Below are 17,858 nucleotides of genomic sequence, written 5' to 3' on the forward strand. Positions count from 1 at the left end.
AATAGAAGACTACACATTTCTGTATGGATGAATGAATGAATGAATGAATACATTATTAATTAATTAATTTAATAAAATAATTAAAACATACATAACAATAACAGTTAAAAGTATTGATCACTCATTCATCTCTTTAAATCCAGCATGCATTTAAGATGAACAGAAGATTGTAAATTTCTTTATGGATGGATGGATGAATGAATGAATAATTAAATGAAAGACAATTACAGTTAAAATTACTGATAACTTATTAATCTCTTTAAATCCATATGCATTTAAAAAGAATAGAAGATTACACATTTCTGTATGAATTAATGAACAAATAAATAAACTATTACAGTTAAAAGTATTGATCACTTATTCATCTCTTTAAATCCACATGAATTTAAGATGAATAAAAGATTGCAAATTTCTGTATGGATGAGTGAACCAATGAACGTATGTATGAATAAATAAATAAATAAATTAACAGTTAAAAGTATTGATCACTAATTCTTCTCTTTAAATCCACATGCATTTAAGATGATAGAAGACTACACATTTCTGTATGGATGAATGAACTAAAGAACGAACAAATAAATAAACAAATAAATAAATAACAATTACAGTTAAAAGTATTGAAAACTTATTCGTCTCTTTAAATCCACATGAATTTGAGGTAAATAGAAGATTGTAAATTTCTGTATGGATGAATGAATGAATCAATAAATAAATAAATAAAATACAATTTAAAGCATTGATCACTTATTCATCTGCATTTAAGATGAATAGAAGACTGTAAATGTCTGTCTGGATGAATGGATGAATAAATTAATGGATAAGTTAATTAATTAATTAATAGTAGATAACCAACTGTATTAATTAAATATAATTATATAATTATAACTTATTCCTCTCTATAAATGCAGTATGAATTAATGAATAGACGATTATAAACATATTAACACCGCTGAAATATAATAGTGGTTTTAATTACTAACCAGCAAATGAGTGAAATACTCAGAAATAAGCTTAAAACAAAAATCCAAAAAGAAGAGGAAAAAAAAGTACGCAGAGTTTCCAATTTTATTGGCATTATGCAAGACAAGAGAATAAACATACAGCACACAATCATCTCATCCAAAATCCTTAAGTATTGTCTGTTTACTGGATCAGTCAGTTAATCCGCTGAGTTAACCATGCATTTGTCTGAATATCTGATATTGCTGAAGAGGCTTGTGATTAATAGAAACAAATGACATTAGCATTCAGGCATTCAAGTAACTAAAGTCATCTAAGCAGGTCACAGCTTGAGCACAACTTAATAACAACAAACACTGAAATAAAAAGAGGGATGAGGGAAACTAAACCAAGGTGCAAAAGGCAAATATATATTTCAGGATAAGTACAAATTCCGTTTCCAGTTCGAAACACATCAATGAAGTTACTTAATCATTTACTATAAAGTTAAGCGAGAGTTAAGAAGAGGAGAAACTGCAATTATAGCTTACTAGTCAAATTCTACCTAAAACTATTCTTCTCTCATTGATACTGCAATGCAATCAAGGCCTTGGATGCAATGAAGCAAAAGGGAATTAAACTAGTCTAGTAGCATCAATCTAACCAAGTTTGTTAAAAGACATTGCATAGGAGGTCTTGACCAGTGTTGGGTGTAATTAAATTACTTTTAATCTGAAAAAAGTAAAGGATTCTCTTTATTTTTTAGGTAATCTAATTAGTTATTTAGGGTAGAGGTCTGCATTTTGCAGCCGCGGGACCCGACCAGATTTCTGCGGCATGGGAATACATTTCCAAAAAAAGCACGGGAGCGGTCAGTAACTGGTTTAATTTTGGACGGGAGCGGCAGTCTAGCAATATCGCTCCCGACTCGCTCGCTCGCATATGTATGTGTGTGAATGAGACAGAGTGATGCTGCGTTTAGCTTGTTTGTTGGTGTTGGTGTGTGTGTGTTTGTCACTTGCTTGGTGCTTATGTGTGTGTGTGTGTGTGTGTGTGTGTGTGTGTGTGTTGATACAGACAGCTTGTTATAGGCTGTCTGGACTCTGTATAGCTGGGTAGTTTTCGGTTTAGTTCTCCCCCCACTCTTTAGCAGGAACGGGCGTGGCGGGTAGAAAACGGGGCAGGGCGGGTCGGGCAGCGGGACAACAAATGCTGAATACAAGCAGGAGCGGTCGGGTTCGGGCTAAAACCTGGCGGAAGCGGGATTTAAAATTTAGTCCCGCGCAGATCTTTTAGGGTGCTTTCACACTTGGTTCAATTGCCTGGACCGTACCCAAGTTCGATTGTCTCCCCTTGCCACCTCCTCGGTTGTTTTGTGTTCATACTGTCTTTTTTCCTTCTGAACCCCGGTACGCTTGCATCACTGAGCTGCTGTTTTGTTTACAGCCGTTGCTAGGCGACAGTCACGAAAGCAAGTGCCAAAATGGAAAGACGTCCGCACATCACGGTCATTCTGCTTTAACTGAAGCTTTTAGTTTTGGACATGCAGAAAGCGACTCGCGTCCATCTGCCTCAAAAATGTTAGAAACATTCAAGACATCACAACGTGTCTGCAGGAGCTGTTTTTGGAGCAGACAAGCAGACATCCCTGTGCATCACTGTGTTTGCCCTGGCTCAGTCCCGCACGCGTCACCAAGTTACGAAACGTGGCACAGACACACACACGAACGAACGAACGAACGTTATGAAAACAATAGTTTGTTGTACAGTTGGCGTTTCACTTCCGTTATTTGGTATGATTGCATTTACATCAGAAGTGAACCATACTAGAGTTCTCATGAACCGTACCCCAGACCACCTCTTTCAGGCGGACTTCGGTACGGTTCACGGTTGCGCACCCGAGTTCAGAAGACACGTTCACACTAGCTAAACGTACCGTACTATGACGTCAAATGAACCTGGGTGCTGACCAAAAGTGCTAGTGTGAAAGCACCCTTAATGCAGTGCATAAATTCAACAGCCCAAATCAGTTTGTTGATGTGACGTAGCATTTTCACTGTAGGGAACTGAATATGAGTAGCAATTAAAATGCAGTAAATGTCATCATTTATTTGACTTCTATAAAAACTGCTGTGTTATTATGTATTTTGGCTCAAGCATATATTTGGCAAGTATTATAAATTGAAAAGATGCCTAATTTTACAAGTGGCTATTTTTTTATATACACATTTCTAAAACAATGATAGATTTTGTCATTGAAAACCATGTCCTCTTGTGTGACACTATATGCTCAATATAATCCAGCAACTGACCCTTCGCTAAGCACCACCCTCTTTAGTTACTGTTGTTACAAGCTTTCGTGTCTGGCACGTCTATTACAAAATGTGTATTGTAAAAAAAATCCGTAACTTTATGGTTTATATACGGCAGCTGGGGTGACGAAAAAAAAACGTAAAATAACTGACATTAAATTACAGAAATTTCCTTAAGTTAAGTTTTCTGGTAAATTTCTGTTATTAAACCTCTGTTATTACAAAAAGGTGCATTACGTGCACATTACGTTTTTGTCTCAGAATATGTCACATACACTATAAACCAGGGGTGGCCAATCCTGTTCCTGGAGACCTACCTTACTGCAGATTTCAGTTGCAACCCTTATCAAACACACCTGTCTGTAATTATCAAGTGGATTTCAGGTCCTAATTAATTGGTTCAGGTGGGTTTGATCAGGGTAGGAGCTAAACCAGGGGTGGGCAATCTCTGTCCTGGAGGGCCGGTGTCCTGCAAAGTTTAGCTCCAACCCTATTCAAACAGACCTCCCTATAGAGTTCAAGTGATCTTGAAGACACTGATTAGTTTGTTCAGGTGTGTTTGACTAGTGTTGGAACAAAACTCTGCAGGGACACCGGCCCTTGAGGATCAAGTTTGCCCATCCCTGAGCTAAACTGTACAGATAGGTAGATCTCCAGGAACAGGATTGAGCACCCCTGCTATAAACAATGCAGGCTTCAACAAAACTTAACTTTTACCGTACACCACACTGGTTTTAATGCCAACTGCAGATGTCTTTGGCTAAAGGGGAGCTGAATGGAGTGAGGACCTAATTAAAAATGCTGGACTCTGCACTTCTCATTTTAGATCAGGTAAGTTCACGCTATGCTGAATCATAAACATTACCCGCTTTTGATTGCAGCAATGATTTTAGCAAAAACAGTTAAGTATGGTGAATTAAACTGCCGACACTGAATGCTTAGATTGAAATATAAACATGCAAGTTCACATACCCTGCTACAGGTGCAGTTCGCTGTCAGAATGCCGTTGTTTTGCTTGTTGATGATTAGCCAGCCCTTGTATAGCTCCGTCTTCTTTCCTTGTCTTTGGCTAGGCAGAACCTCGGTTTTTGGTACTACAAAGTTTTCAATCTGGTAATCATGGAGCATTATTTCTTGCACATGACCACACAGAACAAAATTGTTGGCATCCAAAGACTTACAGGCCTTTAACTTCTCTTGTAAAAACACTTGGAGTTTCAATGAGATAGTTGTATATTTGGGGCTGTATGCTTGGCCATTTCATCTTACCCAATATCTATTGGGAGGGTGCTATTGCAAATGGACCTGTCAGACGAACGCCGCTCACTTTACCGTTAATTTTGCAGAATAACTGTGTTTATCACTGGGTGACGAGCTGTTATAATATGCTGAAAGCATTATGTAAATAATATATATAATATGTAATCAATAGAACTTATTTCTAAGGCAACAACAAACTCTGTACGGCAGCGGATGTCATTCCCTCGCTGTAAATGCTAGAGCTCATGGTTTTTTACTGCAACCTCGCTGCAAGCGCATATCCTGAATGTTAGCACACCGGTAATTCATCTATTGTTTTATGAATTATTTTGCAATAGATTAATTCATATGTATTGGACTCGGTGTGCAAGGTTTGTGTGTGTGAAAAAAAATTCCGGATTTAAATACAGGAAAAAAAGACACATATGAAAATTTTGCACTTTGGACTAAGCAAAGAACTAAGCAAAGACGATTACACATGATGAAGAAACAGTGATGCACATGCTTGATATTTACGATGATTTTAAGTAGCACTGAGTTAAGTAATTAAATAAAATATTGAGCAATTAAGCTACTTTTCAGACAAGGTAATTTAATGATACAATTAGTAACTAATAATTACTATTTTGAAGTAACGTACCCAACATTGGTCTGGACTGCATATTTTCTAGTCATTTTTGCTGATACACATAAATCCATTACATTTCATGCAATGTTTGGTAAGTTTTTGTGTGTGTATGTTTGCAATACAGTATTAAGAAGTTTTTGGGAGGCAGGGAAGTTCTGAAAAAACTGAATACTGGGAGCTGATTTGCACTCGTTCAGAGTTCATATTCACCGGGTTGAGTTCAGAACATTTGGCAGAGATACTCGTTTTGTCTTTGATTTTTTTCTCTCTCTCTCTTCATCCTCTTCCCCTCAGTGGGATCCAGTCCAGTTCATTTGACGGGTTGCAAATCATGAAGGAATTTCACATTAGGGAGGAATGTTTTGGTGAGGCGACCTTGAAAGAGACAGAGTGAATGAGAGTGAAGCTTGTTTTCTGGAGATTTGCCACCACGGCCTTCATTGTGCAAACTGCATACAAGCAAGGTTATGAGAGCCATTATCAATGAAGCAAATTACATCCGGCTTGCATGTCCAAGTTAACAAAAGCATAATCAGTTCTTCTTGAACTCTGGAACAAATCCCCCACCAATTCCCTCAAAAAAAAAAAAAAAAAAAGTGTTTGCCTGCTTCAATAAAATAAAGGCACTTCCACAGTGTGGTGTAAAACATGTATAATATAACATCTTTTGTTATTTTAATTGGTATTTTCTACATACAGAATTAACCTAGCATTAGAATATAACTAGACTCAATAATAATAATAATAATAATAATAATAATAATGATTAAAATAATAACATTAATAAATAATAATAATAATAATAATAATAATAATAGTAATAATAATAATAACCATAATAACATGAATAATAATAATAACATGAATAAAATTTTAATAATAATGATGATGATAATAATAATAATAATAACCATAACATTAATAGTAATAATAATAATAATAATAATAATAATCATAATCATAATCATAATGATGAGGATAATAATAATAATAGTAATTATAACAACATTAATAATAATAATAATAATAATAATAATAATAATGATGATGATAATAATAATAACAACAACAATAATAACATTAATAATAATAATGATAAAAATAATGATGATGATTACAAAATAATAACAACAACAATAATGATAATAATAATATTAATAATGATTATATTAATAATAATAACAATAATAATAATAATAATAATAATAATAATAATAATAATAATACAGTTAAATTATTTATGAAATAAATACATTTGCCACATAATGTAACATTGAAATCATAAATCAATGTCATTTATTTTAAAATAATCTGTTGAAACTAATGAACGTACACAAAAATATTTAAACTATGACTAATTCATTTTAGTTTTAGTGATTAAAAAAATTTAATCAAGCAATATTTGTACACAGAAATATTTGTAACTCACAGAAATATTTGTCACTTATCACAGTTATATGCAACTCATAAATCATAGTTCTAATGACTGAAAGTTTGATTTTATTTATGACATTGTGACTTTTATATTTTGTTTTTGACTCAAGGTTTGTTTTATTTATAAATATTTATTTTATTTAAATTATATATATACATGAGGACTGTAATTAGCACTGAGTTAAGTAATTAATTTACATGTTAAAAGCATTCAGGCACAATAAATTGTACCATTTGTAACTTTAACAACAAGTAATTTAAAAAATATATATTATGTTTATCATTTAATTACTAAACTTGAATACTGTTAAAAACTCGAAAAACGGTAAAACACATTTTTAAAATCTTTTACTTGATTGTATTTTTAGATTATTATTCATGAAAAAACACATGCAAATAAAGAAATGCACCGCAAATAGCACAGACTACATCAAAATTTGTCAGGGGACCCCAAAAATGTTATAGATTGCTTATCAGATTTTAAAGAGATGCACTCCCACTGCAAAATCATCTCAATCAATGGATCTTACATCATTAATTCCTGCCAAATAGAGATATTAAGTTATTTATCAAAATGCTATATATATATATATATATATATATATATATATATATATATATATATATATATATATATATATATATATATATATATATATATATATATATATATATATATATATATCGCTATAAAAATAATAATAAAAAATAATTACAATAATAACAATAACAATTATAATAATAATAATAATAATAATAATAATAATAATAATAATAATTCGCAATGCTAGATTTTTCTAATATCATGCAGCCCTAAATCAGCATCAGTAAAAGCATGTTTACCTTTTGTTTTCCCCTTTTTATTAAGTCATCTGAGAGCAAACGAGTTATCTCAAATATCAAAAGAGAATTTTTGGCTATGCGTGTGTTTTGCTTGGTTATTTTCCAGCTTGGTAATTATGCATATTAGGCAATTCCTGACCAAAGAGGAAATGTTTCTTCTCAAGGCAACGTTAAACACATAACATGACAGCCACAGTAATTAAGCTTACCACAGGGGAAAAAAAAAAAAAAAAAGTGACAGCTTTGGTCTGTTAAAGTATTTAGTAGCAGCAGTCAAACATATTAACACATTAAAAAGATGATATTATAATACTATACTACACATAATACTAATATAATACTATACTTTAAAGTAAAGGATAATAAAATCTGAATAAATATAATCATTTCAATAAAATTATTTCAGCCCAAAACACACTTAACCTGCTCAAATTGCAATGTCTATTAAATAATTGATTAGAATGAATGTAATTAAACAGTAATTGCATCACTCATTATTGACCAATTTTCTGTACCAAATATTAAAACAAATAAAATGCACTTTAATAAAACAGACATAAATAATATATACAATTAAAGTAAACTCAAATAACATTACCATTTTTAATAGGCAATCATATGATACTAAAAGAAAATGAGATTAAACATTTTGTTTGCAAAAGATGAAAATGATCAAACCTAACTAAAGCTACACTGTAAAAAAAATTATAAATCTTACTGCCTTAAATTGTTTAGCTGAATCAAATAATTTTTTTCTTGTCATTGCGACTTACATTTGTCAAACTGAATACAAATATTAAGTTAAACCTTATATAATTCAAACAATTTTGTTGAAACCTGATTAATTAGTAACTAATAAGTAGCATAAAACCTTTGTTTTCATGACTTTTTGTCATATAATGTTTTACTGTGTACTATTTCTTGCCCTATGTCCTCAATACAGCTAAACACAACTACTGGAATAACAATATTCTGTTGTAAAAGCTAAATGCATGGGTAAAGATGTCCTGTTTTGATGTCTGAATCAAATAAAATGTATAAAACTGGAAACGTATCGAAGCAAAATGCACACATATTTCAAATAATGTTTGTAAAAATGTCAAAATGTGGAGTGAAATAAGTTTTAGAGGAACAGATGGTATATTTATTCTATACAGTACTCACAGTAATGCATACAAGAATAAGTGATCATGATAAATGTGTATAATGTGCAAACTGTGCATGTTAATTTGATTGAACAAAGACAGGGTTTCTGCTGGTTTCACAAAGTCAAATTTAAGACTTTAAGACCTTTTTAAGACCATAAGGAATAAAATTCCACACTTACACAGGATTTTTTAATGGCCCATAAGGAAAAATGTACTTGCCCTATGTAATATGATTTGCCTATAATTCTAGTTATTTGTAGCCAGATATTTGTAATAATTCCTCAAAACAAGCAGATCCTAGATATATACATATATTTTTACAACTATTTAACACAATTAACAACATATAAAACTCTTTAAAAACTAAATGAATGCACAACAAACCGTTCTAAAAGTTTTGTTCGTGATTGGATGTGTGGCTGGGTAGCTTTACATGAACAAAGGAAAATTAAGACACGTTTAAAAAGATTTTTGACCTACAAAACAATATTACAGTCACTTTAAAACATTTAAGGACTTTTTAAGACCCTGAGGATACCCTGAAAAAGTGTTTTGGGGTTGCACTGTAATCCTAAAAAAGCATATTGTGGTATGTAAATACAAGATTTGTGTTTAAGATGGTTGAAGTGTAATTTTTTCGCCCTAAATTTTGTTTTCTATTCCAAAAATGTCTCAAGTGATGTTTAAAAGAGCCAGAATATTTTCACAATAGATCCTAATATGTTCTTCTGGTGAAAACAATGCTTCTTTTATTAAATATTTTTTTAAGACTTTTTAAAGTGAATATTATTAGCCCAAAATAAATAAATAAATAAATAAATAAATACATACATACATACATACATACATACATACATACATACATACATACATAAACAAATAAATACAAAATAAATAAATAAATAAATAAAGCAATAAATAAATATATACATACATAAATACACAAATAAATACATAATAAATAAATAAATAAATAAAATAATAAATAAATAAACAAATAAATACATACATAATAAATAAATATATAAAAATAAAGCAATAAATAAATAAATACATACATACACACATAAACAAATAAATAAATACATACATACATACATACATACATACATACATACATACATACATACATACATAAACAAATAAATACAAAATAAATAAATAAATAAATAAAGCAATAAATAAATATATACATACATAAATACACAAATAAATACATAATAAATAAATAAATAAATAAAACAATAAATAAATAAACAAATAAATACATACATAATAAATAAATATATAAAAAATAAAGCAATAAATAAATACATACATACACACATAAACAAATAAATAAATAAATAAATAAATAAACCGAAGTTAAACCTTTAAATGTCACTTTAAGCTAAATACTAGTATCTTGCAAAATGTTTAGTAAAATATTATTTACTGTCATTATGGAAAAGATATCAGTGATTACAAATTGGTTATTAAAACTATTAAGTTTAGAAATGTGTTGAAAATCTCAGTTAAAACACACAAATTCCTTAACAGGGCTAATAATTTTGACCAACTGTATATATGCTACTGTTATTAAACTGAATTACATTATAATAGGAGCCTTCTGCAAACCAAGCTAATGTATTAATATTAGTTATTTTATTCTTCTTTTTTTAGCTTAGGATACATTCTAATGCACAAAAAAAAAATGCTACGAATCAATTTGAATGGACGTTCTGCTCTTTTATAAGTGTGTGTAAAGTCATCCTCACCTCTAGTACAGGAGGAAGAAGCGGGTTCTGAGTGAGGAAACCATGCTTTCTGACATGTTACGCACTTTCAGGTAGTTCACAAACCCTCTGAAGAACAGCAGGAGCCCTGGGGAGGAAGGAAAACAGGTTAAAGATCGAAACCTGGATCAGGTCAGGGCTCTGGCCACTCCATCTATCAGATGAAAAGGCCTTGAAAATGAATGTTTTATTCATATCAGGGCTTAACAAACACCACCACATATTCATGAAGAGGAAATAAGTGCAACCAATTTCTGTACAGCGCTTTGGGTCAAATCATGGCATTAAAAGTGCTTTATAAATAGCAGCAAATACAAAACTGCAGCAATTATTTATTGTTTAAAATTATATGTTGTTGAACATTCAAAATGTGTACATACAGTTGAAAGCAAAAATATTATCCCTTGATTCTGTGATGTAGGAGTCAGAAATATTAGCCCGTCCAAATTATTAGCCCCCCCTGTTTATTTTTTCCCCAATTTCTGTTAAACAGAGAGAAGATGTTTCAACACATTTCTAAACATTATAGTTTTAATAACTCATTTATAATAACTGATTTGTTTTATATTTACCATGATGACAGTAAATAATATTTGACTTGATATTTTTCAAGAAACTTCGATACATCGTAAAGTAAAAAATTAAAGGCTTAACTAGGCAGGTTAGGGTAATTAGGCAAGTCAATGTATGTTGATGGTTTGTTCTGCAGACAATCAAAAAAAAAATATAGCTTAAAGGGGCTAATAATTTTGATCTTAAATGGTGTTTAAAAATTTTTTTAAAAACGCTTTTATTCTAGCCGAAATAAATTAAATAAGACTTTCTCCAGAAGAAAAAACATTATCAGACATACTGTGAAAATTTCCTTGATCTGCATTTGCGAAACATTCAAAAAAGGAAAAAAATAAATTTAAGGGGGGCTAATAATTCTGACTTCAACTGTATATTTCATAAGTGATGTTCAGAAAAGTTCACATATTTAATATTTTAAATAATTAAAACATTACAGAAGGGCTATCATTTTGATTTCAACTGTATGTAGCCTGCATAAATCTGTAAAAATCAGGATTAAAATGTTATGATTTATAGTTGTTTGTTAGTAAAACGTAAGCTTTTTTTATTTTTCTGTAAAGTTTTAAAGACATTTCTTTCCCAAAATAAAATACAAATATTGTAATATAGATCATTAATACTCGCATAAAATAACAAAAAAAATTGTTTTAAGCTATTTACATTCATTTTTAGACAACACAATGCCAAAAAAAGTTAAGAAATGTATATTTGTTGGGATAACCCTGATTTTCAAATCACAACAAATAAAAATTTGTAAACATTGTATTTGTTATTCTGACCAATTGCTGTTTCATGTCAAACAAAATGCTATAAATGACAATATTTTTATTTCAGATTTGGATAAAATGTTATCAGATATTTATAGAATTAAACAATATTTTAACATTTTAGTCAAAAACATTCCTAATAAATCCACCTATAGTTTTTCCACAGCTGTATTATTAACTGAATTGAATTTGAATTTGTTATTGTAGTCAGTTAACCAGCAGATGGCGGTAGAGAATTAAATTAAATAATGGGTCGGGACTGACTTTAGGCAAACCTAAACTATTATTTTGACACTCATTTTGATATGATTACACCACCAAACTATACATACTCAGTTTAACCTTCGTTTGAAAAATAATAATTAATAAAGAAAATAACAATTAAATAATTTTAAAAATCTCACCAAGAACCAGGAAAATCCACCAGAGCCAGTACTGTCCATTGAAGTACCCGGTAAAGTAATCTGAAAACTGAAAAGTAGAGAACCATTAAAAATCACAAATCACAATCTGAGCCAGTTGTTTTTAATGGTCATTATAGTTAAAGTCTATTAATTATTACGTGGGTTACCAAACTTGTTCCTGGAGGGCCGGTGTCCTGCAGATTTTAGCTCCAACCCTAATCAAACACACCTGAACAAGCTAATCAAGGTCTTACTTGGAATACTTGAAACATCCAAGCAGATGTGTGGAGGCAAGTTGGAGCTAAATCCTGCAAGGACACCGGCCCTCCAGGACCAGGATTGGTGACCCCCGTTTTAGATAATCACTTTTTTAATTAATTAATGTATTCTGAGTAACAGAATGAACTCTGTAGTAATGGAACTCCGAGACTCACCCTGACAATCAGGATCCACTTGATAAGAGAAAGGCCAAAGCCGCAGATAGCACCATATCGACCAGCAATGGTATTGGTCAAACAGAAGGACAAGCAAAACCCGATCCAGTTGAAAAGAAAGGCCACTGGTCATAGAAACAGAAAGAGAAAATGCTACATTGATGGAGAATGACTGAAAAGAATATAGAAATAGCATTATAGAGAGGTCACGTAAACATTGCACGCGATGGCTGAGACAAGAGACACTGATGCTCTGTCCAAACCCTCTTCCTTTTGTAGTTTAACAAGGTTTTAAGTCAGGGGTCACCAACCCTGTTCCTGGAGAGCTACCTTCCTGCAGATTTCAGTTGCAATCCTGACCAAACTCACCTGTTTGTAATTATCAAGTGCTGCTTTAGGTACTATTAATTGGTTCAGGTGTGTTTGATCAGGGTCGGGACTGAATTCTGCAGGAAGGTGGCTCTCCAGGAACAGGGTTGGTGACCCTGACAGTCAGTATTTTTGACGTGTGAAAGCATTACTTCAATGTATGCAACGAATAAAAAGTCCATAAACATGTTCGGTATAAACACCTCTGCTCTCCATGTAAAACTTTAATATTCTGTTTCAGAGGACGTAAGACCTGAGAGCTGAGATGATTTCATTTATTCACGTATATTTTATATTTTGTTGTTGTTGGTTGAGGTTGTTATTACTATTATTAGTATTATTTATTTTTGTTTCGGTAGTTAACTTATAAGGCGAGGCAGTGGTGCAGTAGGTAGTGCTGTTGCCTCACAGCAAGAAGGTCGCTGGTTCGAATCTCGGCTCAGTTGGCATTTCTGTGTGGAGTTTGCATGTTCTCCCTGGCGTCGTGTGGGTTTCCTCCGGGTGCTCCGGTTTCCCCCACAGTCCAAAGACATGTGGTGAATTGGGTAGGCTTAATTGTCCATAGTGTATGAGTGTGTGTGTGTGAATGTGTGTGTGGATGTTTCCCAGAGATGGGTTGCAGCTGGAAAGGTATCCGCCGTGTAAAAACTAGCTGGATAAGTTGGTGGTTCATTCCGCTGTGGCGACCTCGGGTTAATAAAGGAAATAAGCCGACAAGAAAAAGAATGAATGAATGAATGAATGAATAGTTAACTTATTTCTTTTCTGCATTTCGTTAGATGTTTGTTTTTATATGATTTAATTATTATTATTTTTAATAATTTATTTTAGTTATATACTCGTTAACTGGAACTACTTATATTTGGTTTATTTATATGACTTTCTTTATACAGCGGTATTTGACTGTCATTACTGTTTATATTAAGTATACAGTTATGTGTTTATGTTTAATTGAAGAGGGTGGCCGACGTTGACTTTCTGGTGAACGAAAGTGGATGCTGCCACGGGCTCTTATGATGTTGGGGAATTTTGCGGTGTCAGGGGGTATTTGTTTATGTTGTTTTTCTGTATTTTTTTTGCATTATTTATACTTATTACTGTATTCTGTTTTTGTTTTTATGTTGATATATTAATATATTTCATTATATAGTCTTTTCAGCCTGTAAATTTGAACTAATAATAAAAAATAAATACATTAAAATTAAAATAAAATACAAAATAGCATTATACAAACACACAGTAATCACTTTGTACTTAAGGCTGAACTTTGAAGCCTCTTTATTTTAAATTTTGGGCACCGTGCATGAATTAAATGTGCTTTTTTTTTTAAGTATATGAAATCACAAAACATAAGTATATATAGTCTGCCCAGCATGAATGAGTACAGATCTCATCTGCTTAGCAATACAATATTTGTGCATAAACATTAGAAAAAGCCACAACCAGAAGTAATTTAACAAAAAAAAAAACAAGTTCAAAAATTAGTACATCCTAATTAATGTGTAGTGGGCAAATAACCATAATAGTTTACCAAATGAGGTTCTGAAATGCCAGCTTAAAGGGATAGTCTACACTCACAAAAAAGAAAGTGCTCAGCATTTACTCAGACTCGAGTGATTCTAAACTTTTATGAATTAATGTCTTTGTTCTGTTGAAAAAAAAAGTTATTTAATGATTAATACAAAAAAAACATGATATCTGGAAGAATTCTGTAATGAATGTAAACACGATTTACTGTTTATGAAAACACACAGACTGCAACACAACGCACTACCACCAGAGGGCGCACAACGATCACTAATGCAGTACTACGTGGCAAAGTCTAGATGGGATCCAGCTGTGGATCCTCTCTTCACTATAGCATAATGTTTGTGACGCTGTACAACATTAGTATGTTTACATTGCTGTTAAGGGTAGGTTTAGAGTTGGGGTGGGGGTGGACGTTAATAAAATACAATTTAATTGGTAATTTAATAAATAATACTCTGTATAAGTACTGTTCTACATTACGGTGGTGGTTGGGTTTAGGTTTAACGTTAGGGTAATTTAATGAATAATGCAGGGTGTAAATTATACATTGACAATCGGGGGGTGGAGTCAACTTTTTCAGTAGTTTTAGTTTGTGTAATACATGCTGGTTAATAAATAGTTAATACATTTAGTTAATAAAATGTATGTGTTTAAATTACATCAAATTTATCAATAAAACAAATGCAAGTTTTCAGTGTTTTGAGGTAGGCTTATATTTAGTGTATTCTGACAGTAACCGCTGATTATTTAATTGAGTGGTTACTCTAGATCAAACTATGAAAACGATGCTAATTTTACTTCACTGTGAGGCTATATCTAGATACAAACAGCTATTTTATGCGAAAAGTGTCTTTTAAATACTTTGTCTATCGGTGCTCTAGATGTGCGGATATTTTTCCCTCGCATAGACTGATTGGCGCAATTATGCATTTACAATGGTATGATCCATTACAGGGGTGGTCAAATGTATTTTTATATGAACTTTTATTGTAATTATTAAATTTGCTATTTAAGATACAGATAGGATAAAACTACTTCTCACTATAAAGGACAGACTCCCAATGCATTTTGTTTTGACGTCCTTCAGGTGGGATCAAGAGTTATTTGGGGGGTGTCAATGCACCAAACCCCCCTGTAATTCGCATTGGTATAATTATCGTTATCGTATGAATAATGTAAATATCTATCATTAATTTCTGGCTGCATGTGTATCCATTTCAGCAACAAACGAGGTGTGCAAGCATTTTTTATCCTGGTATGATTACAATAATATGCTGCTATTCCAAAATATGTGTATAAAAACACAGGACAAACTCAAGATGAGCCTTTTGGGTGTCTGCTTGAAACCAAAAGTGCAAACGTGATTTTATGTGCAAAGAATGCATATTAAACTGAGGTGTTTTGTCATGCTTTAGATAACATTTGCAAAAAAAAAAACACCAAAGTACAAATGAAATTATTTTCCATCATCATTCAGAGTAACAATTTTGCTTTGTAGAAATAAAACATAATTAATCTGACTCATGTTAAGATCTCTTTAAAAAAATGCTATACATGCTTACAAAAAGAGAGAAAAACATCTTAAAAGTAGTAAATAAATATATATTGTACATATACTACATTATTTTGATGCCGGTGTTTGACTGATAAAGAGTATACATGACTTACTGAAGAAGGCCAGCATAAAGATCCCATCATTTCCCACTCTCAGCTGATCTGCATCACTGAAGTCATCCCGAACCGGAAAATCTTCATCCTTTCCAAAAGGCAGATGCATAATAAATATAAAACATAATAAAAAAAATAATAATAAAATATATAGTAAGTGTTTCAGAAGTGCATTTAAAGGCAAAAGTGAACTAAAAACTAACAAAAATGAATTAAAATGTTATGCTATCCAAGAACAGCAGAGGATATTTGCATATACTAAAGGTACAGATGCCAAAATGAACTAAAAAAACTCCTGTCTTATTCTGAATCAAAATCTCTGCAGTTTTCTCTATCGAATTCTCTGGAAGAGTCACTTCAATTATAGACAAAATTAAATGATAAAAAAAGTGATACAAATCTTGATTTTCTGCCTTTCCAAAGCTTGATGACTTCTTATTATGTATACAAAGACATTTGGAGTGCTCCAAAAGCTGGGACAGCCCCTTCAGAACAGCCTTTTTCCAGTTCAAGGGTATTTGCAATGAATGTGCTGTGAATTTCATCTTTGTTTTGCTTTTAAAAGGAAACATTCACAATGTTCCAATGCCATAATTCACTCAACAACAAATACTTTGCACAAGGCCTTTTCAATAAAGGCAAATAAAAATTGCTTCAAAATACACAAATAATTCAAATCTAAATAAATAAATAATAAAAAATTATTAAATAAATAATTAAAATAATTAAAATAAATAGATATAACCATGTTTACATGGTTACTAAATAAATATAGAACTTAAAAGAAAGGAAATAAATATTTCACTAAAATAAATGTTTATATTAGACGTTTATATTAATTAAATAATGAAAAATAAGTTAAAAGCTAACCAAATAAATATACTGCTATAATCATTGATTTAAAAAAACAACCAATATAAATAATATAACATTTAAATTTAAATAAAATGTCAATAAAATAAAATTGATGAATACAAAATGTTAATATGTTATTTAGTACAAATTACCTTTATATTTACAACATAATTTTTGTACAGTATAAATTGGCTAAAATATAAATTAAAAGATCTGAAAGTCACTGGTCAATATGGCTTCCATGCTATAATTTATGTGCTCGGATGTCACATAACAGCTTTGTATGATGAGGAATTCAGCAAGTGATTCCTCATGAACAGACCTGATATTACGTTTCAGAAAATTCAAGCTGCAATAAAAAAGGAAAAATAATGCTTCTGAATATATGCAAAAGTCTGACTGCAGAACTACTTGGTTTATTTTTTAATTTAATTTTTAAGAATGTTTTTTTTTTCTTATTTTATTATTTTTTTTTTCTTATTTTTTTTTATTCATATTTTATTTTTATTTATCTTATTTTATTTAAATTGTATTTTTTATTTTAGTTTATTTTATTTATATCTTATTTTCATTTTATTTTATTGTATTTTGTAGTTTATTTTTATTTTTACATTTATTTATTTTAGATTTGATTTTATTTTATTGATTTCATTCCTTAATTTTCTTGTCGGCTTAGTCCCTTTATTAATCCGTGGTCACCACAGCGGAATGAACTGCCAAATAATTCAGCTAAACAGGAGCACCCGGAGGAAACCCACGAAAACGTAGGGAGATTTTATTGATTTATTTAAGATTTTATTTTGTTATTATTTTTTATTATATTTTTCTTTATATTTTATCTTTTTTTTCATTTAATGTAATTTAATTTTATATTTTGTTTATTTTTTTATTTTTTATGCCTCATCTTTTTTTTTTTCTT

General features: G+C 31.0%; 1 protein-coding gene across 10 annotated transcripts in view; it reads right to left on the reverse strand.

Moving 5' to 3' along the window:
• Positions 1-1,047: 1,047 nt before the first annotated feature.
• Positions 1,048-17,858, reverse strand: part of ndfip2 (Nedd4 family interacting protein 2) — a 40,501-nt gene continuing 23,690 nt past the window's right edge. The window contains exons 4-9 of one of the 10 annotated variants that reach the window (XR_015475646.1): positions 16,085-16,172; positions 12,518-12,642; positions 12,084-12,150; positions 10,322-10,427; positions 5,305-5,514; positions 1,048-3,564 (exon numbers count right to left, since the gene is read on the reverse strand). Coding sequence is in view for 1 of the 10 variants with exons in the window: in NM_213347.3 (NP_998512.2) it covers positions 10,324-10,427; positions 12,084-12,150; positions 12,518-12,642; positions 16,085-16,172 (384 nt within the window). In the remaining 9 variants the exon portion in view is untranslated. Of the gene's footprint in view, positions 5,515-10,321; positions 10,428-12,083; positions 12,151-12,517; positions 12,830-16,084; positions 16,173-17,858 lie in introns of those variants that run through there. The other 9 variants (XR_015475644.1, XR_015475645.1, XR_015475643.1 and 6 more) reach the window with 9 other exon arrangements.

The sequence above is a fragment of the Danio rerio genome, chromosome 1, assembly GCF_052040795.2.
Source record: "Danio rerio strain M-AB ecotype USA chromosome 1, GRCz13ab, whole genome shotgun sequence".
Classification (NCBI taxonomy): Eukaryota; Metazoa; Chordata; class Actinopteri; order Cypriniformes; family Danionidae; genus Danio; species Danio rerio.